The sequence below is a fragment of the Phyllostomus discolor genome, chromosome 2, assembly GCF_004126475.2.
Source record: "Phyllostomus discolor isolate MPI-MPIP mPhyDis1 chromosome 2, mPhyDis1.pri.v3, whole genome shotgun sequence".
Classification (NCBI taxonomy): Eukaryota; Metazoa; Chordata; class Mammalia; order Chiroptera; family Phyllostomidae; genus Phyllostomus; species Phyllostomus discolor.
The window spans coordinates 122,330,660-122,347,285 of NC_040904.2; the positions used below are offsets into that span (position 1 = coordinate 122,330,660).

The following is a 16,626-nucleotide window of genomic DNA, read 5'->3' on the forward strand; positions in this document are numbered from 1 at the left end:
TGTGGCAGTGACCTTGCAAAAACCCAATATATCCAATCAAACCAGGTCATCCAGATCAGGTAATTCATTCTGTTTCCTGACTATGAATAATCCATTTTACTCCTTGTTGTATAGGTGATGTCTCTCCAGTGCCCCAAAGCAGGAAGGGTCAAACTGAATTCAATTTCTGGGCTGAATGGAAATGAGAAGTAGCAGATGGAGAGAAGTTAGGTATCTTTTAATGTTTCAGACACACTCCCCCTTCTTCACTAAGGTGCCAAAAACTAAGATGCAAGATGTTGTTTGAGGGGAAGAAAACATGAAAATTTAACATTAATAACCCCTTGTTGCAGGGGAAGGTATTTTTTCCATCAAATTTTTATGTTACACTACTTTACATGTCTGTTTAAAAGCCTTGTCAATTTCTATTTAAATGCTTTTTTAAAGGTCAAGCTGAGATTTTAGTAACTTAAGACAGCCGTTTATATTATACTCCATAAGTCAAAACTCTAGACCTACTCAAGGAAGTGCTTAATGAGCCAGCATTGCTTATAAAATATATTGATTTATGGAAGGAGCATGGAGAGCAGAATCTCAAAAAGGAAAGGACTGAAGTAGAGCAGTCCTGAGGAAATTGTGAAGTAGAGAAAAACCTCTTCCTGGAGGAAAGAAGTTTCACTGCTGGCAAGGAGGTGCTTCCCCACCCACCATCCTCCTCCCTGCATGAGATACAGGGCCAGGGATTCTGCCTAGGAGCAGAGAAGCATCTGCCTAGGAACAGAGGAGCGGAGGATATTAAGAGCAGGGGAGTTAGGGTCAGCCCGTGAGGACCCAGCCTGCTGGTTACAGGCAAAGCTGCCTTCCTGAAAGGACTTCTGGTGGTAGGCAACACTGGAGAATCAACAGAGCAGAGATCTATAGTCCCCAGGAGAGGTCTGATTCTTAAATGAACATATTCAAGATGGGCTAAGGGATGTTTCTTGAATCACACAGCTCATTTAAACAGTGGTTAGCAGTGCTGGACAAAGCTTGCATTTAGCTATTTTAACAGAGATCAATTTTAGCAAAGACAAAAACTTAAAGAGGAAAAAAAGAATACCAATCTCTGCCTCTCAATTAACCATGGTATGGAGACATGAGCACTGGAGTGGAGGAGCCTTTCCAGGCACCACTGGTCATATGGCAGCAGTGTCCCTAGATGAATGGAAAATAGTGACCACAGAATGAAGCTTCTGGAGAGCTGGCTAGCCAGCATCTTCCCTTACCTGCTATGCCTTCCTGGTTGTAGCAGGTCTTATGCATCTTCCCCATGAAGAGCTCCAGGCCAATGATAGCGTAGATGATGATGACAAACAGCACTAGTAGGGCGATATGCAGCAGGGGGACCATGGCCTTGATGATGGAATTCAGAACCACCTGGAGACCTACATCAACAAATCACAGACAGTAACGACAGTGAGAACACCAGCTTCCATGTATTGAACCACATGCTGTCTTGGATGTCATACTGTCACAACGTCATGCAATCTTCTTAGCAGCTATACCAGTAATATATTATGAGCCGTTTTTTTTAGATGAAGAAACTGAGAGACAGAGCAAGAATCTACATCCGGGGTAGCCTGACTCCAAGTCTCTCCTAGCACCATATCCAAATGAAAAGGCTGGCAGGACTATACTTTGAAAGGAAAGAATATGTTGTTTCACCCAAAAGTATTCAATTTTCTAATACCCCAGCTTAGAGACAATCTTCTCCTAGAGCAGCGTCTCACTGCAGAAAGGGCTCACTTTGACTACAGACAGCCATGCAAGGACTTACTGATCACTCAAGGGCCCATGGCTGACCCATCTGCTATAAAACAGGTGAGCCTGGTAGTATCAGATCAAGGGGGCAGGACTTCCTTTGCTGAAGCTGACTCACACCCTTAGACACATCTGGGTGGTGAGAGCTCCCTGAGAGGGCTGAGGAATTAGCTCTGAAAGCACCTTCTCTAGATAACATGAATGGACCTCTCTTCCTACAGATTTCTGACCAGGGCACTTTCCGTCAGGACCCAAGTCTGAACATCATCATTGCCTTCCATTCGAAAACCCCACTGACTCATGGACATGGACAACAGTGTGGTGATTGCTTGGGGGAGGGGAATATAAGGGGACTAAATGGTAATGGAAAAAAATACAATAAAGATGAAATTTAAAAAAACACTGAAGGAAGTTTCATTTAACAGGCATGGAATTTCAGTTTGAGAAGATGAACAAAGTTCTAGAGATGGATGGTGGCGGTGGTGGTTGCATGCCATGAGTTGACTTAGAGCCACTAAACTGTGCACTTAAAAATGGTTAAAATAGTAAATTTTGTTATGCATATATTATCACAATAAAAATTTTTTAAAATACCCAGATACCTTTAAAAAAGTAAATGAAAAACTCTATTTAGAACATGGGTCTTGTCAGTGTACCCCAAAGGTATGTAGGCTTGTACTGTTGGCTTCTGGGGAGAAGGACCCCTCACTTATAAGCTCAACCGTAAATAATACACCAAGAATGCTCCTCATTTTTTTTAAAGATTTTACTTATTTATTTATTTTTTAAAGATTTTATTTATTTATTTTTAGAGAGGGAAGGGAGAGAGATAGAGATAGAGATAGAGAGAGATAGAGAGAGAGAGAGAGAGAGAGAGAGAGAGAGAGAGAGAAACATCAATGTGCGGTTGCTGGGGGTTATGGCCTGCAACCCAGGCATGTACCCTGGCTGGGAATTGAACCTGCGACACTTTGGTTCCCAGCCCGCGCTCAATCCACTGAGCTACGCCAGCCAGGAGATTTTACTTATTTATTTTCAGAAAGAGGGAAAGGGAGGGAGAAAGACAGGGAGAGAAATATCGATGTGTGAGAGAATCATCAGTTGGTTGTCTTGCATGCCCCCTACTGTGGGCCTGACCAGCAACCCAGGCATGTGCCCTGACTGGTAATCAAACCAGTGACCCTTTGGTCCACAGGCTGGCACTCAATCCACTGAGCCACACCAGCCAGGGCATGAATGCTCCTCGTTTAAAGGGGATTTTGCAAGTTTTCAGTTGCAAATGCCAAAGAGGTGGTCACAGGCAAGTCACCCCCAGGTTACCTCTAATCCTAAGAATGTTTTCTGTCAACAGTGCACCAAGTGCACCAAGTCTTCACATCCTAGGAGAGATGTGGGGGAAAGGCAAGCCCTCCTTCCTTACATCTAGCCAGCTGTGCAGAAAATCCGTGGGCCACCTCTGACACATGTATGATAGGACACTCTCCTCTGAATCACACCACAGAGGGCACTTTCAGTGTTGCTGTCCAACTTTCCCGCCCCCACCATGGACATCGTTCCATTTCTCTAGGTATTGGAAGTTTCACCTTTGTATTCACCCACTGCCCTCCTCTCTGAGTAAACAAAGGCTGCATCGCCACTCCACAGATGGCAGGGCAGTCACTGGCACTTTAAATCTGGTGGAGTGGTTTTCACAAGACTAATGAGGAGAATTATTCCTAGCTATAGCCAAGCTGGGAGAGAAAAAAATAAATAAAAGAGAAAAGCTGGAATAATTTTACCTGTGGAATTAAGGAGTACTTTGCAGCTTCCCATTAGAACAAGATATTTTCAGATCCAAATGATTCCATTAATTAGCAAGTTGTACACATATTAGTGGTAAAGGGGATGCGAAGCTCTGAGAAAGTTGAAAACTGAACCACAAAGCAACTTTGAGAGGTGTCTGCTGTAGGGAGAGCGCACTAAGGGCTACTCACAGACGGGGAGGGAACCAACCCCATCTGGGCTACCCTGCCATGAGGGGCCTTTGCCATTAGGCCTTCAGTGCTAGGGCCTCTGATGGCAAGATAAGAGTGGGACACATAGGACGGGAAACTCTCCATTGTGCCAAGGCCACAGGGTCTGCTATTAGAATAAAGACTGATTCCTTCTCATGCCCTACAAGGCCCCAGAGGGTTCAGCCCACCCACCTCTCCACCCACTTTCATCCCCTGGCCCTCACTCTTTGGACTCCTGGTTAAACAGCTTTTCTTTTACTCAAATATGGCATACTCCCCCTCTACCTAGCTGCCACAATGCTGTTCCCTCAGCTAGAACACTTTCCCACCATTCCCTCCTCCTTACCCTTTGACTCTCAGCCCAAGCGTCTCTCTTCCCTGGGATCCTTCCCCAAACTCCCAGAACAGAGAAGTTTCATTTCTTACATGTCTTCTTAGAGCCATTTCCTTTCCTTTGGAACATTAGTCTCGGTTTGGAGTTGTGTGTTCATTAAGTGTTTTTTTTTTTTCTTTCAACATTTGCATCTCTCACATGGGGGTGAATTTTGCAAAGATGGGAACTGTCCGTTCTTTGCACCAAGGCTAAGGCTTAGCTTGTGTCTGAGCACATGGCAGGCACTCAGTAAGTGTTAGCTGAAGGAAGGACTGCTGCTTAGCAGTCCTTAGATTGGGTGTCTAAGGACTTGGGAAACACTGCTGCTTTCATGGAGCTCTGGTGGGCTTTGCTGCAATGAGTCTGCTAGACAGGTAGGGATGTGAGTGGCCAGGAAGTTCCTGGGGTTTGCAGACTCAGGCAGAGACTGCTGTGCAGGATGCAAAGAAGCCGAAAGGAAGTCATAGCACACTGGGGGCTTCCTTTCCGTCACAGGGATGCTACAGAATTCCTAAAGAGTGCTGCTCCCCTGTCTTTTGTTTCAGTTGGTGGCCACCCCACCCACCTGGGCACCCAGGCCAGGAGACAGATCTTCCAGACTCCTCCCTCCATCAATGAACAAGGCCTGTCAGTTTGATTCTGAAGTGTTATAGGCAAGTTAAATTATTTTTACTATATAAACATGCTAAATACAGAAAAAATGGAAAATACTTATTAAACAGAAATTGGAAAACAATGGGGAACAAAAAGAGAAATTACTCAGTATCCTACCACCCACACATAATCAGTGTTAGCCTTTTGGTATATTTTTTGGATATTTTGGCCCATGACTCATTTTCCTCCTCTCCATCCCTTTGGTGTCCATCATTTGGTTAACTGGTCTCCCCATGTTCAGTTTTGCCCAATCTTCATGCCACAGTTAGAATGCTCTACTAAAGCACAAACTGGAGCATGTTTCTCCCCTACTGAAGTCCTCCAAGGACTCCCATCATGTACAGGTAAAATTCACCTGTCTCCTGCCATGATTTTACCACATCTGATTCCAGTTAATACCGTATTCCAGTAATATATCAAACTGTCTGAACTGTGAGTGCAGTTCATGCCTCCCTATCTCAGCAAATGCTGTTCCCCATGCCTAGAATGCCATTCCCTGACTAACTGAGGCCCTGGAGCTTCACCTCATATTTGCATCAGTGCATAGTGGTGACTCAATGCACACAGAGCTAAATCACAGGTCAGAAGACAGAAACCTCAATGATGAATGAATTTGAAACCATGTCATTTGATGCTCTTTAGAAGGAACTGAGGGTGTATTGTCAAGAAAAGACAAGACTCATGAAATGGAATAAAGTATAGGCAGGGAGAGTGATATCAACGATTTTCACATGATTTAAACTGTGGTTTTGAGGTAGAGGAGTTTGATGAATTCTGCCATGACCATAGAGATGGGACTAAGACCCACTAGGAAGTGTTCAGAATGGATTTGGGACCAACACAAATAAAAACTCTCCAAGAAACAGACTTACGTGAAGGTGGTGTGGGCTGCCTTAAGAGGTCGTGGGTTCCCCCTTCTCATAAGTAGTCAACTACTGACTAAATAAGCTCTTGGGGAAGATGCATTGGTAGGGGTTCAGCCTGGGTAAAGGATTTCCCTGGCACACCAAAGCCCCTATAGCCTCACTGACACGTTCTGAAGACTTCCCATGGATCATGTGCAGTTCTCAAAACTCTACCTAGATTATTCTATTTCCTCCTGGCAACAACATGGAATAGGTACAATTATTAATCATATTTTACAATTGAAAAAAGTGAGTCCTAAGGAGGTTCAATGGCCTGTCCATAACTGCACAGCTGGTGACTGGTGGCACGGAGTTTAATGCCAGGTGGCCTGGCTCCAGAGCCTGTGAGCTTCCCCATGGCCTATACACTGTGATTCTCAGCCTCCATGATCTATGTCTATGAAGCAGTCACACAGGCTTATAACATCTGCCAGGAAGGTACAGGAGCCCACTCCCTGCTTCCAGAAGAGCAAGCCTTTCCAAGGCTAGTCCCAGGAAAGGCTTCACGTTTCTGCCTGCTTTTCTCACAGCCAACCTGGGATAGCAGTAGCCAGGCTGGTGTGTGAAGGCATGGGGCCAGGATTTCTTCTCTCCAGTCTCTTATAAGAATGTGGGGTCTCAAGGCCTGGACACTTATAGCTTCTTCCTGGAACTGGCTCACAGCTGTCCCACACACAGTTCTCGCTCAAGTTCTAATTTGGAAAACACAGTGACATTTCTCCACCCAAGTTTTCTCCTCAGACAGGTCATGCATACAGCTGATAAGCGATTGCTAGGCCCGTCTTCAAGGCTGGCTGATCACACTGGTGGAAGTAAATGAGCCCTTGATAAGCCTGGTGAAACAAGCTGGTTAAAAATGCCCTGTGAACACAAGATCATAAGGTTAAATATATGATGATTCTATGTTCCTCGCCCAAAATCAGGATACAAGATTCTGACAAATACACAAGTACTTATGGATAGAATATTTGATGTGAAACTCTACTGGAAAATTTGAAACATTCAGTTCCACAGAGGTTAACACGTAATCTAGAAGTCCAGTCTCTACTATTTGCAGTTACACGGTCAGATTACCTTCCTCTTCGTGGATGGAAAAAACTACCTAATGCCTAGCTGCCAGACCTTTCAGGGGAGATGGGCTTTGGGAAGTGGCACCATTAAATGCTGAAATTAGAGAAAGGCAGAGATGGAGCTTAGAGAACATATGTAACTTTGCCTTTTCTCCCTCTTATATTGATGTAAGGCCCTCTGACAAATGCCTTCCTCGGGGTCCAACTGAAATTCCAGGCTAGGAAAAACTTTTAGGATCTGCATGTATCATTCTGTTCTTCTTTAAAATAACAAGGGAAACCACCAATTATGGAAAGGAAAGCCTGGTACCTGCCTTTAAGATAGTGTTGAGATTACCCTGGAAAAGACCAGGTGACTAGAGCTGGTGCTTCCACACTTGTTACAGACAGTCCCCCATGATGGATGCACCACTGAGGACACATTATGTTCTTTTGTTTTGCTAAGAGCATCCACTAAGCCTTGCTTTGGTGATGAAACTATTCTGCTCTGGGCCCCAGCAGTAATATCAGAGCCCAAAATTACCTTACGAGTAAGAGCCTGAGAAAAAAGAACGAGAACTTACTGGGGCTGAAAGGTAGTGTGCAGAAGTGTGGTCTGGTCAAGAGCTTGTTTTTTTCCAGCAAACTCTACTCCCACAGTCCCCTCTTTAATTCAATTTTAAGTCATTCTGGTATGAAATGGGAGGGGGAGAGGGAGAAGTAACTGAAGAGCCCAAAATTAGAGATCTTGCTAATGTTAGTTTGATTTCACTGTCAGATTCTACATTGACTTACAGCTTTTTTGTTGGTGGCTAGGAATGCACATTTCTATTCCCAGCTATTCAGACTCCAAGGTTCCGTACAAGCATTAAGAAAGCAATAAAAATCATCAAGGAGGTCTGATCACAGAATCCCATAAGGAAACAATGCTGAAAATAACTGAACTAGGGAGAAGAGAAGTTTGGGCTTAGTGTGGTGGTGGTGGTGGTGCTGGATACAAGCTACTTATAGATGGAGTCAAAGTTTTCAGAACAGGGGGAGGACTTTAGAATCACCCAACTTGATGACTCCTTAATTTTCACTCCTTCAAAGGGTGCCAATTGAGGCTATATTATATGGGCCACCTGCTGTGACAAAGATAGGGGATACTGTGGGGAACAAAAGGCCCTCAGCTTGGCCCTCACAGAGCGCTTACTGGAAGCCAACATTAATCAAATAATCACACAATTGATACATGATTACAAGCTCGGCTAAGATCTTTATGGAACAGAAGGGTATCAAAGGGTCCTCCTTTAGCACTGAGAGTAGAGGAATTCTTCCTCAGAAAGGAAGGTGAAGGCCAAACAGCGAAGATGAAGAGGCCCTGGCCACATGAATGGGCAGGAAGATGGGTCTAGGAGGAGGCAGCTGAAAGTTCCAGGTGAGGACAGTTGCCAGGATGATTTTGGAGTCTCATGGGAGACCCACGACTCCTACCTGTCAGCCTCACGCTTTTACCTTGCCTTTGCTCTGCCTCTTTAAAAAATGAGTGAAAGGAGACTGGGAAACCAGTGTAGTGCTTCTACACAAAGTCTGAGGAAGCAGAAATCACTTTCATTTTCAGAGGAAACAATTCAGAAATCACATGAGAAGTGTTCTCCTAACAACTGCTTCATTTGTGAAATGGAGGAAGTAATCCCCATCCTGTGCAGCAGAGGGAGCAGAGGGAGGCAGAGCTGGGCCAAGGGGTCTCTACTACTGCTGGCTTTGGGAGGCACTTTTATCGCCACGTTCCCGGCTGACTCAAGCCAACTGGAGAGCCATGGCACCACCTACAATGCTGCCACATAACAAGCCTACAACACGGAAAGAGATGTCCTACTAGCCTCAAGCCTGGGAAAAAAATGTGCTAAAATGGGACAGCACCATTCCTGAAACAGTCAGTTTTTCCCAATGAAGTTACCGGTGGTTTCCATCACTGCTGACTCAGAACTCGCAGTGTGTTGTGGTTATTGTTAAGAAGACACATATCACGTCCAGGACTGGGGAGGATTCAGGACTGCCCTCCTAGGACATGCCCAGGAGTTTAGACAACTTCCTGATTTCAGCTGGCTGTCCTCTCCTTGCAAAATGGCAGCCAAAAAAAACATACTAATAATCCAGAAGTATGATTAGCTGAATGAGGATTAACTGAGAGGCTGACCTACCAAAGCAAGTTATACCTTCCATATTAACCAAATTTGAATGAAATTATAAAATCATTACATGGTGAGCCAACTCTAAGCTTCCTCCCCAGCCTCTCCTTGGACGTGGATGCTGTCTGAAAGAAATTTATTCCCATTAAAACAGATGCTCAAGTAAAGAATGTTGCTTTTACCACACCCATTCAGCCCCCTGGACCTCACTCACCTCGAACCTGGGCCACTGACTTTGAGAAAGTGTAGTAGAAATACAACCTTTCCCAGGAGGGGAATCTACAATGAGGGCTTTCCTTCCTCCAGGTCCCATTCTCTCTCTAAGTCTGCCCTGACCGAAATGCCATCGGAGGAGTCCTCCCCTCCCAATGTAGAGAAACCAATAGACCCAGATGTACTAGTTTCTTAACTTCTTCCTCTAGGGGTTAAGGTTGCCTTTCTCCAGTGCCACAAACAGCTATGCATCCCTCACTTGGGAACATTCAGAGCACCTAAGAAGTACCCTGTGAGTTGGCATGGGCAGTGGGGGAAAAGGGGCAGTGCAGTGCAGTGGTTAAAGCACAGGGACCCCTGGAGCCAAATGACTGGGTGAATCCTGCCTCTACCACTTCTCAGCTGGGTGAACTTGGACAAGCTATTTGACATCATCTTAAAGTGAGGATGATAATAGTACCTACCTTACAAAGTAGCTGAGGGGATTGAACAAGTTAATTCATGTCAAGTGCTCAGAACAATGGTTGGCCCATAGTAAAAGCGTTATTGTAAGTGTGGTGAGGCCACCTGTGGAACCCTAAAGTAGTGAACATGCATATGGGATTAACCACATACAGGATTTTGTTAAAATACAGGCTTAGATTTGGTCCCTCTGGGGTGGGGCTTGAGTTCTGCATTTCTGACCAGGCCCCAGGTAACAGTGAAGTTGTCATTCCATGGACTGAACTTTGGGTGCAAAGCCATAGAGCTCTCCAGCATGCTGGGAGGTCACAGCCTCATGTGGCCTGACAGGTCTGTGGTGCTCTAAGCACTCACTGGACTTACACTGGAGCAGGTGACCCTTGACACAGCACTCTTGTTGAATAATTTGTATAATTGGTAAAGCATGTGAAGCCAATGTTGCATACAGAAAATACCACACTCTAACTGTATGAGGGTCCTACAGGGTCAATGCAACTAAAAGTTTTACTTTATGGGTCAATTTTTTTCTAAACACATGATCACTGCAGAGGCAAGAGAGGGACATATGGCCTACATTGGCACCACTGGGGAGCAGCAGTGCCGATGCTAGAGGTCTCTTCTCTTCCAGCTACAATAAATTTAAGCTCCAACAGAGTGATGGAAGGGACTCTGACGTTGCAACCCACTGCTGTGAGGGTTACAGCAAGATAGGTGCAGCTTGACATCAATTTTCCCTCCTGACGGTGGGCCTGTAGCTGTATCATTACCACTCTCTAACCAAGCTAGCATCCTTAAATGTTACTTACTGCCTCCAACTGGCAAAGCCACGCCTTTGCAGTGGCCATTATGAAATTTTCTTCTCTCCTTGTCTCCATGACAAGGGTGGCGGTTTTAGTTTTTCCAACTCTGTAATTAGTTCTTTGCTCCTACTTTCCCACCCTCCCTTCTGGACCCTCTTTAGTCTGAGGAATATTAAAAAGACAAAAAAGATGAAGTCCCTGCCCATGAGGAGCTTTCAGCTACATGGAGAGGCAGACTGAGAACAGCTGATTGCAGAAGAAGGTGATAATGTTCCTAAAATTTGTCCAAAGACTGTGAAAAACAGAAAGGAGGGGAGAGACTACTTTAACCTGGGAGAGTAAGATAAAAATTCCAGTGGAGCTATATCAGAGGTGGGGGGAAGCTTCTTTCTTTGCCCTTTCATTTGGTTAATCTTTTACCCTTTGTGTGTCTCTCTCTAAACTCTCCCTTTATCAGGAATTTCATTCCTTGACTCCCTCCTGAACTTTCAATAGTCACCATTATAAGTGAGTCCAAATTTGCAATACATTTTTTTTTTTGTTTCTTCGGTTTTGAGTAGTTCTTGTTTTGAGTACGTTCAAAACAGAGTAGCTCAACAAGCTACTAGATATTTCTACTGGGTTTGTACCGAGTTCAGGTTTAGATTTCTTGAGGATAAGGAGGATGCTCACTAAATGTCTTTTGACTCTAACTCACTAGACAACTCTAGGTCCTCATATTCCAAAGTCATATGTGACTAGAATCTACAAATGAATTTTCCTTATCAGCATGTGTGGTTGTGACTACCATCATCATCGTTGTTGTCATCCTCATTGTCATCGCCATCATTGCCACCACACCATCATCAGGTTGTGACTATTGACTTATGCTTACTTCTGATCTGCTAACCAGTTCAGACTGGCTAGAAACTGGAGATAAGCCCTGGCCGGCATAGCTCAGTGGATTGAGCACGGGCTGCGAACCACAGTGTCTCAGGTTCAATTCCCAGTCAGAGGCCACATACCTGGTTTGCAGGCCATGGCTCCCAGCAAACTGCACATTGATGTTTCTCTCTCTCTCTCTCTCTCTCCCCCCCCTCCCTTCCCTCTCTAAAATAAGTAAATAAAATCTTAAAAAAAAAAAAAGAAACTGGAGATAAGAAGAACCTCATAGATCATGTTTTGTGCCTTCATTTGGCTAATGGAGCAACAGACAATAGTTTCATAGGCTTAATAACTTTCAAAAGAAAATAGATCTAGAAATAGAAAGAAGGTAGTTCTCTCTTGGGTTAATGAGTAAGTTTGTCACATTGAGCATCAAGGGTGCCTGAAGCATTTTCCTACTGGAACAGAGTCTTCCTATTAAGGGGAGAAGAACTCTTGCCTGGAATGCTTTCCTGCAGTCTCAAGGGCTTTTTTTTTATGTTCTTATTAAAATGTCCTTATTCATTAGAGGTTTTCATTATTTTTAATTGAACCTTTCCATGTTAATAAATTTCTGCATCCCACAAGTGGTTTGATGAACATTAAGGAGGTTGTTGTCTAGGGAAGACATGGTAGATATTCTGTTGCCTAATAAATTTAAACTATGAGAGTAATTAAAATATCAACCTTCATATTGAATAATTTTGTTTTGTAATTTGGGGGATGAGAAAAAATAAAAGGACTCCTGATATTAGAAAAAATTAAATATGGCAAAATGGAGATAAGAGATCCAAAACAAACAACATGATGATAATATTGGCTTCCCTCTCTGGAGGATTCAGTATATGCTTTACATATATCATCATTTCCTTTCATTATTTGACTATCTTGATAAAGATAAATGGACTAAAACAGATAACTTGTCCAAGATTACACCTTGTAAATGCCAGCACTGGAGTTAAAAGTGAAGTCAACCTTACTTTAAATCCTCTACTCTTAGCCACTGTCCTGGCAAAATGGCAAATATAGTACACTACTTCCTGATCCTGGCCATGGCAGATGTTGTTATTAATCACAGTCTCTCCCTCCTGTCCCAGAAAGGGCTTTACAATCCTTCTCAACAGTGTATCTCCATGACAACATGAATTCACTGGAGGTGATTGGATCATGACTTGGTAGCCTCTATGTCCCCCGCCCTACTGGTGATAAACTGTATCTTTTGGTGATAGGCAGAATAGGAAGCAGACCTCTTTTGGTTCCTGCTATGATACAGATGCCTAGGCCTGAACTTTCTCTTCTTTTAAGCAACTTCTTAATAAAAATTTGTGAGACATAGCATATGCAGATGCATAAAAGAAAGATGTTACAGTTTATAATTTATCACAAAACAAACAGCTATGTAACTATCACACAGGTCAAGAATAGAACATCGCCAGCTCCACAGAAGCCCCACTCACGTCCCTTACTGGGCAGTGCCCCTTCCTATATCAAAATAACCAAAAGATTATACTTAATAACAAGATAAAATATAATTCACCACATTAATAAAAACTCATGAATCTGTCAATAGATTTTGAGAATGCCATTTCATAAAATTCATAATTATTTCCCAATCATTTACATTCTTTTTCATATTTCCCATTCTTTTGATTCTCTATGCAGGATTCTCAATATTTCCCCCAATCTCTCTACAGTTCAATCATTCTGTTTTTAGTTATGCCAAGCCTTCTTTTAGATCCGTTTACTTCATTTCTGAATTTACTATTGTATTCTTAATTTCTAAGATTTACATATGGCTCTTTTCCATATTGTCTGGTTACTGTGGGGCCCAGTACTGCAGTCTGCCTGGTCACCTGAGCTGGGTGCTCCAGGTGGCTCTTATGTGGGTTGTGTGTGCCCTCCTATTATAGCTGAGCCTGAAGTGCTGTTGTCACATCAGTGGGAGGGATTTTCCCTCAGGCTGACTGGCTATGAGGAGTGGTTGTGACTATACCAGGCAAGCTATTGTGCAAGGGCTGACACCATGAAGCAGGATTCTCTTTAGCGGGGCTCTGGTGCCTACTGAATCCACCCTTTGGATGTGTTGTGTGTGGAGCTGGTTGGGTGGTACTCTGGTGTGATCTGAAGCCAGACACCAAGTGTGTGGTTTGGGTCCCTCTTGGGAGGGTGTCCTGGTGCAGGACAAAGTCAGCAGCTGCTGTGCCCACCAGGGGTCACCAGTAGGAGTTACAAAGTGATTTGTAGAATGTTGCCACCTGTTCTGGGCTTGGAGGTACCTAGGAGAGGCCAATCTTGAACTGAAGCTTGCTGCTAGTAGTGCCAGGTTGGGGCGCTTAATAAGAGGTACAGGCATGCTGAGGCTAGATGCTGCTGTTTGGGGTTTTGGGAACCTTTGAGACATTTTAGGACAGCCTGCAATGTGAGCCAAACAGGACATATAGGAAGGCTGCAGAAAGAGGTTTGCACCAGCCTGCAAGCTGGGAGGGGCAGGGCCTCAGGGAATCACCAGAGCAGAATGAATGGTGTTAGCCAAGTTAACAGAAAGCTCGGATTTGGTGCCTACCTGTGCCTGCCCATCTCTGTGGGGTTAAGGCTCAACAAAGGGAATGCTCCTTTATTGCCTGCCTCTGGTAGCCAGGGGGCTTGCATCCCTGGGTCCCACAGCACTATAGTAATCAGAAAGACAGTTCTTGGCAGGCTAGCACCCCCTCTCCAGGGCACTACACAGACAGCAGAGTAAAACTATTTGTCCTGGAGCTCCAGCCTGAGGGGCAAACTTCATGTTTGCTATGCATTTAGAAGCTATGGATGTGCTCTCAGGAACATAAGCTGGTGGTGCCATCTTTGACTCCCTGGCTCAATATAGCTTCTGGTACCCAAAGGAGCTCACTATAGCTCCTCTGAGTAAGCCCCAAAAGGAGCTTACACACTAGTCTGAAGCCCCAATTTTGACACTATCATCCCAGTAAACACCTCCAGATTGTCTGGGCTGGATACCAGCAGTTTTTATGATTGTGGTCCCACAAGACCATATATATTTGCATACTTTAAAAGCTGATGCCTAAAGGTCTGGCTTTCAATCTGCCTGAAACTAGGTGCTGACTAAGATCTCTCCCTTTGGAATACTGGCAAATGTTGGTACACCCTCAACAACAGGGACTTGTCAAGAATAAATCAGGCTGCTTAAACAGTCACAAAGTGTTTAGAGACAACCAAAGCTAGAACTAGGTTGAAAGGTAAAATTCATCTCCTACACAAGGACACTCCTTCAAGACTGGGAGAGATAACTGCTAATACATAGAAACAAATGCAAAGAGTCATGCTAAATAAAGAAGCAGGAGAATGTATTCCAAATTAAAAAAAAAAAAAGAAAAAGAAAACCTCAGGGAAAAAGACCAATGAAACAGAGATAAGTAACTTATGTGATAAAAATTTTAAAGTAATGGTCATAAAGATGCTCACTGAACTTGGGATAAGAATGGATAAACAGAGTGAGATCTTCAAAAAAGAGAGAAAATATACTAAAATAATGAACAGAAGTAATAGAGTTGAAGAATACAAGGAATGAACTGAATGAACTGAGAGCTGCACTAGAAAGGCATGACAGCAGGCTAGATGAGACAGAAGGAAGGATCACTGATATAAAACACAAGGGCAGTGTAACTCACTCAAATAGTACAGTAAAAAAGAGAAATATTTTTTTAAAGTAGAGATAGGTTGAGATCTATGGAACAACATCAAGGAGGGTAAATTTTAATTATAGGGGTCCCAGAAGAATAAAGAGAAAGCTGTGGAAAACATATTTAAAGTAATAATGGCTGAACACTTTCCCTGAAGAAGGAGACAGACATCCAGATCTAGGAAGCCCTGAGAGTCAAGACATATTATAATTAAAATGTGAACAGTAACTACAAAAGGGAAACCTTAAAAGCAGCACCATAAAATAAACCTATTGCATACAAGGGAAAACCCTTAAGACTATCAGAAGATTTTTCAGCAGAAGCTTGGCAAGATAGAAGTGAGTGGCATGATATATTCAAAGTGCTAAAAGAAGAAAAAATTTCAACCAAGAATACTCTACCCAGAAAAGTTATTCAGAATTGAAGAAAAACCTTATAAAAAAGCAAAAGCTAAAGAAGTTCATTAAAACTAAACCATCCTTATAAGAAATGTTAAGGAAACTTAGCTATAAAGAAAGGGCATTAATTAGTAATAAGAAAACGAAAAAATATAGAAATATCTAACTGGTAAAGGTGAATATATATGTATAGTGTAGATATATATGTATATAGATAGTGGATTAATCACTTATAAATGTAGTGCAAAGGCTAAAAGACAAAAGTAGTAAAAATAACTATAACTAAAATAATCAGCTGAAGGATACACAAAGTATAAAGATGTACAATGTGACATCAAAAACATAAAATGGGGTAGAGGAGTAAAAATGTGGAATTTTAAAATACTTTCCAACTTAAGTGGTTATCAACTTATATATATATATATATATATATATATATATATGTGTGTGTGTGTGTGTGTGTGTGTGTGTGTGTGTATGCTGTTATATATGCTGTTATATGTGAGCCTCATGGCAATTACAAAACAAAACCTATAGTAGATACACAAAAGAAAATAAGACAGAAATCTAAGCATAACAGTAAGGACAGTAATCAAAGAACAAGGGAAGAGAGCAAGAGAAGAAAGAGACAGGAAGTAAAAAACAGGCAGAAAACATTTTCAATGGCAATAAGTACATATCCATCAATAATTACATAAAATATAAATGGACTAAATTCTCCAACCAAAAGCCAAAGAATGGCTGAGTGGATTTTTTTTTTAAAAACTCCCTTCAAATGTAAAGACACACACAGATTGAAAGTGAAGAGATGGAAAAAATGTTCCACACAAATGGAAACCAAAGAAAGCTGGGTTAGCTATACTTATATCAGACAAAATATACTACAGAGGTGTCCAGCCTTTTGGCATCTCTGGGCCACACTAGAAGAAGACGAGTTATCTTGGCCACACATTAAATATATTGTGGCCCTTAATCACAAAAACAATCTCATAATGTTGTAAGTACATTTACAATTTTGTGTTGGGATGCATTCACAGCCATCCTTGGCTACATGTAGCCCGTGGGTTACAGGTAGAACACCCTTGCTTTAAAACAAAGACTGTAATAAAATAAAAAGAAAGGCCTTATGTATGATAAAGGGATCAATCCAAAAGAGGATGTAACATTTGTCAATATTGATTCACCCCAAATAGGTGCACCTAAGTACATAAAGTGAATATTAACAGACCTAAAGGGAAAAGG

At 42.7% G+C, this 16,626-nt stretch overlaps 1 protein-coding gene across 1 annotated transcript in view; it reads right to left on the reverse strand.

Moving 5' to 3' along the window:
- The window catches only part of CACNA1C (calcium voltage-gated channel subunit alpha1 C), a 626,645-nt gene that overhangs the window by 209,451 nt on the left and 400,568 nt on the right, over positions 1-16,626 (reverse strand). Inside the window, 1 exon segment of the mRNA XM_036018449.1 lies at positions 1,245-1,403. Coding sequence (XP_035874342.1) covers positions 1,245-1,403 — 159 coding nt within the window.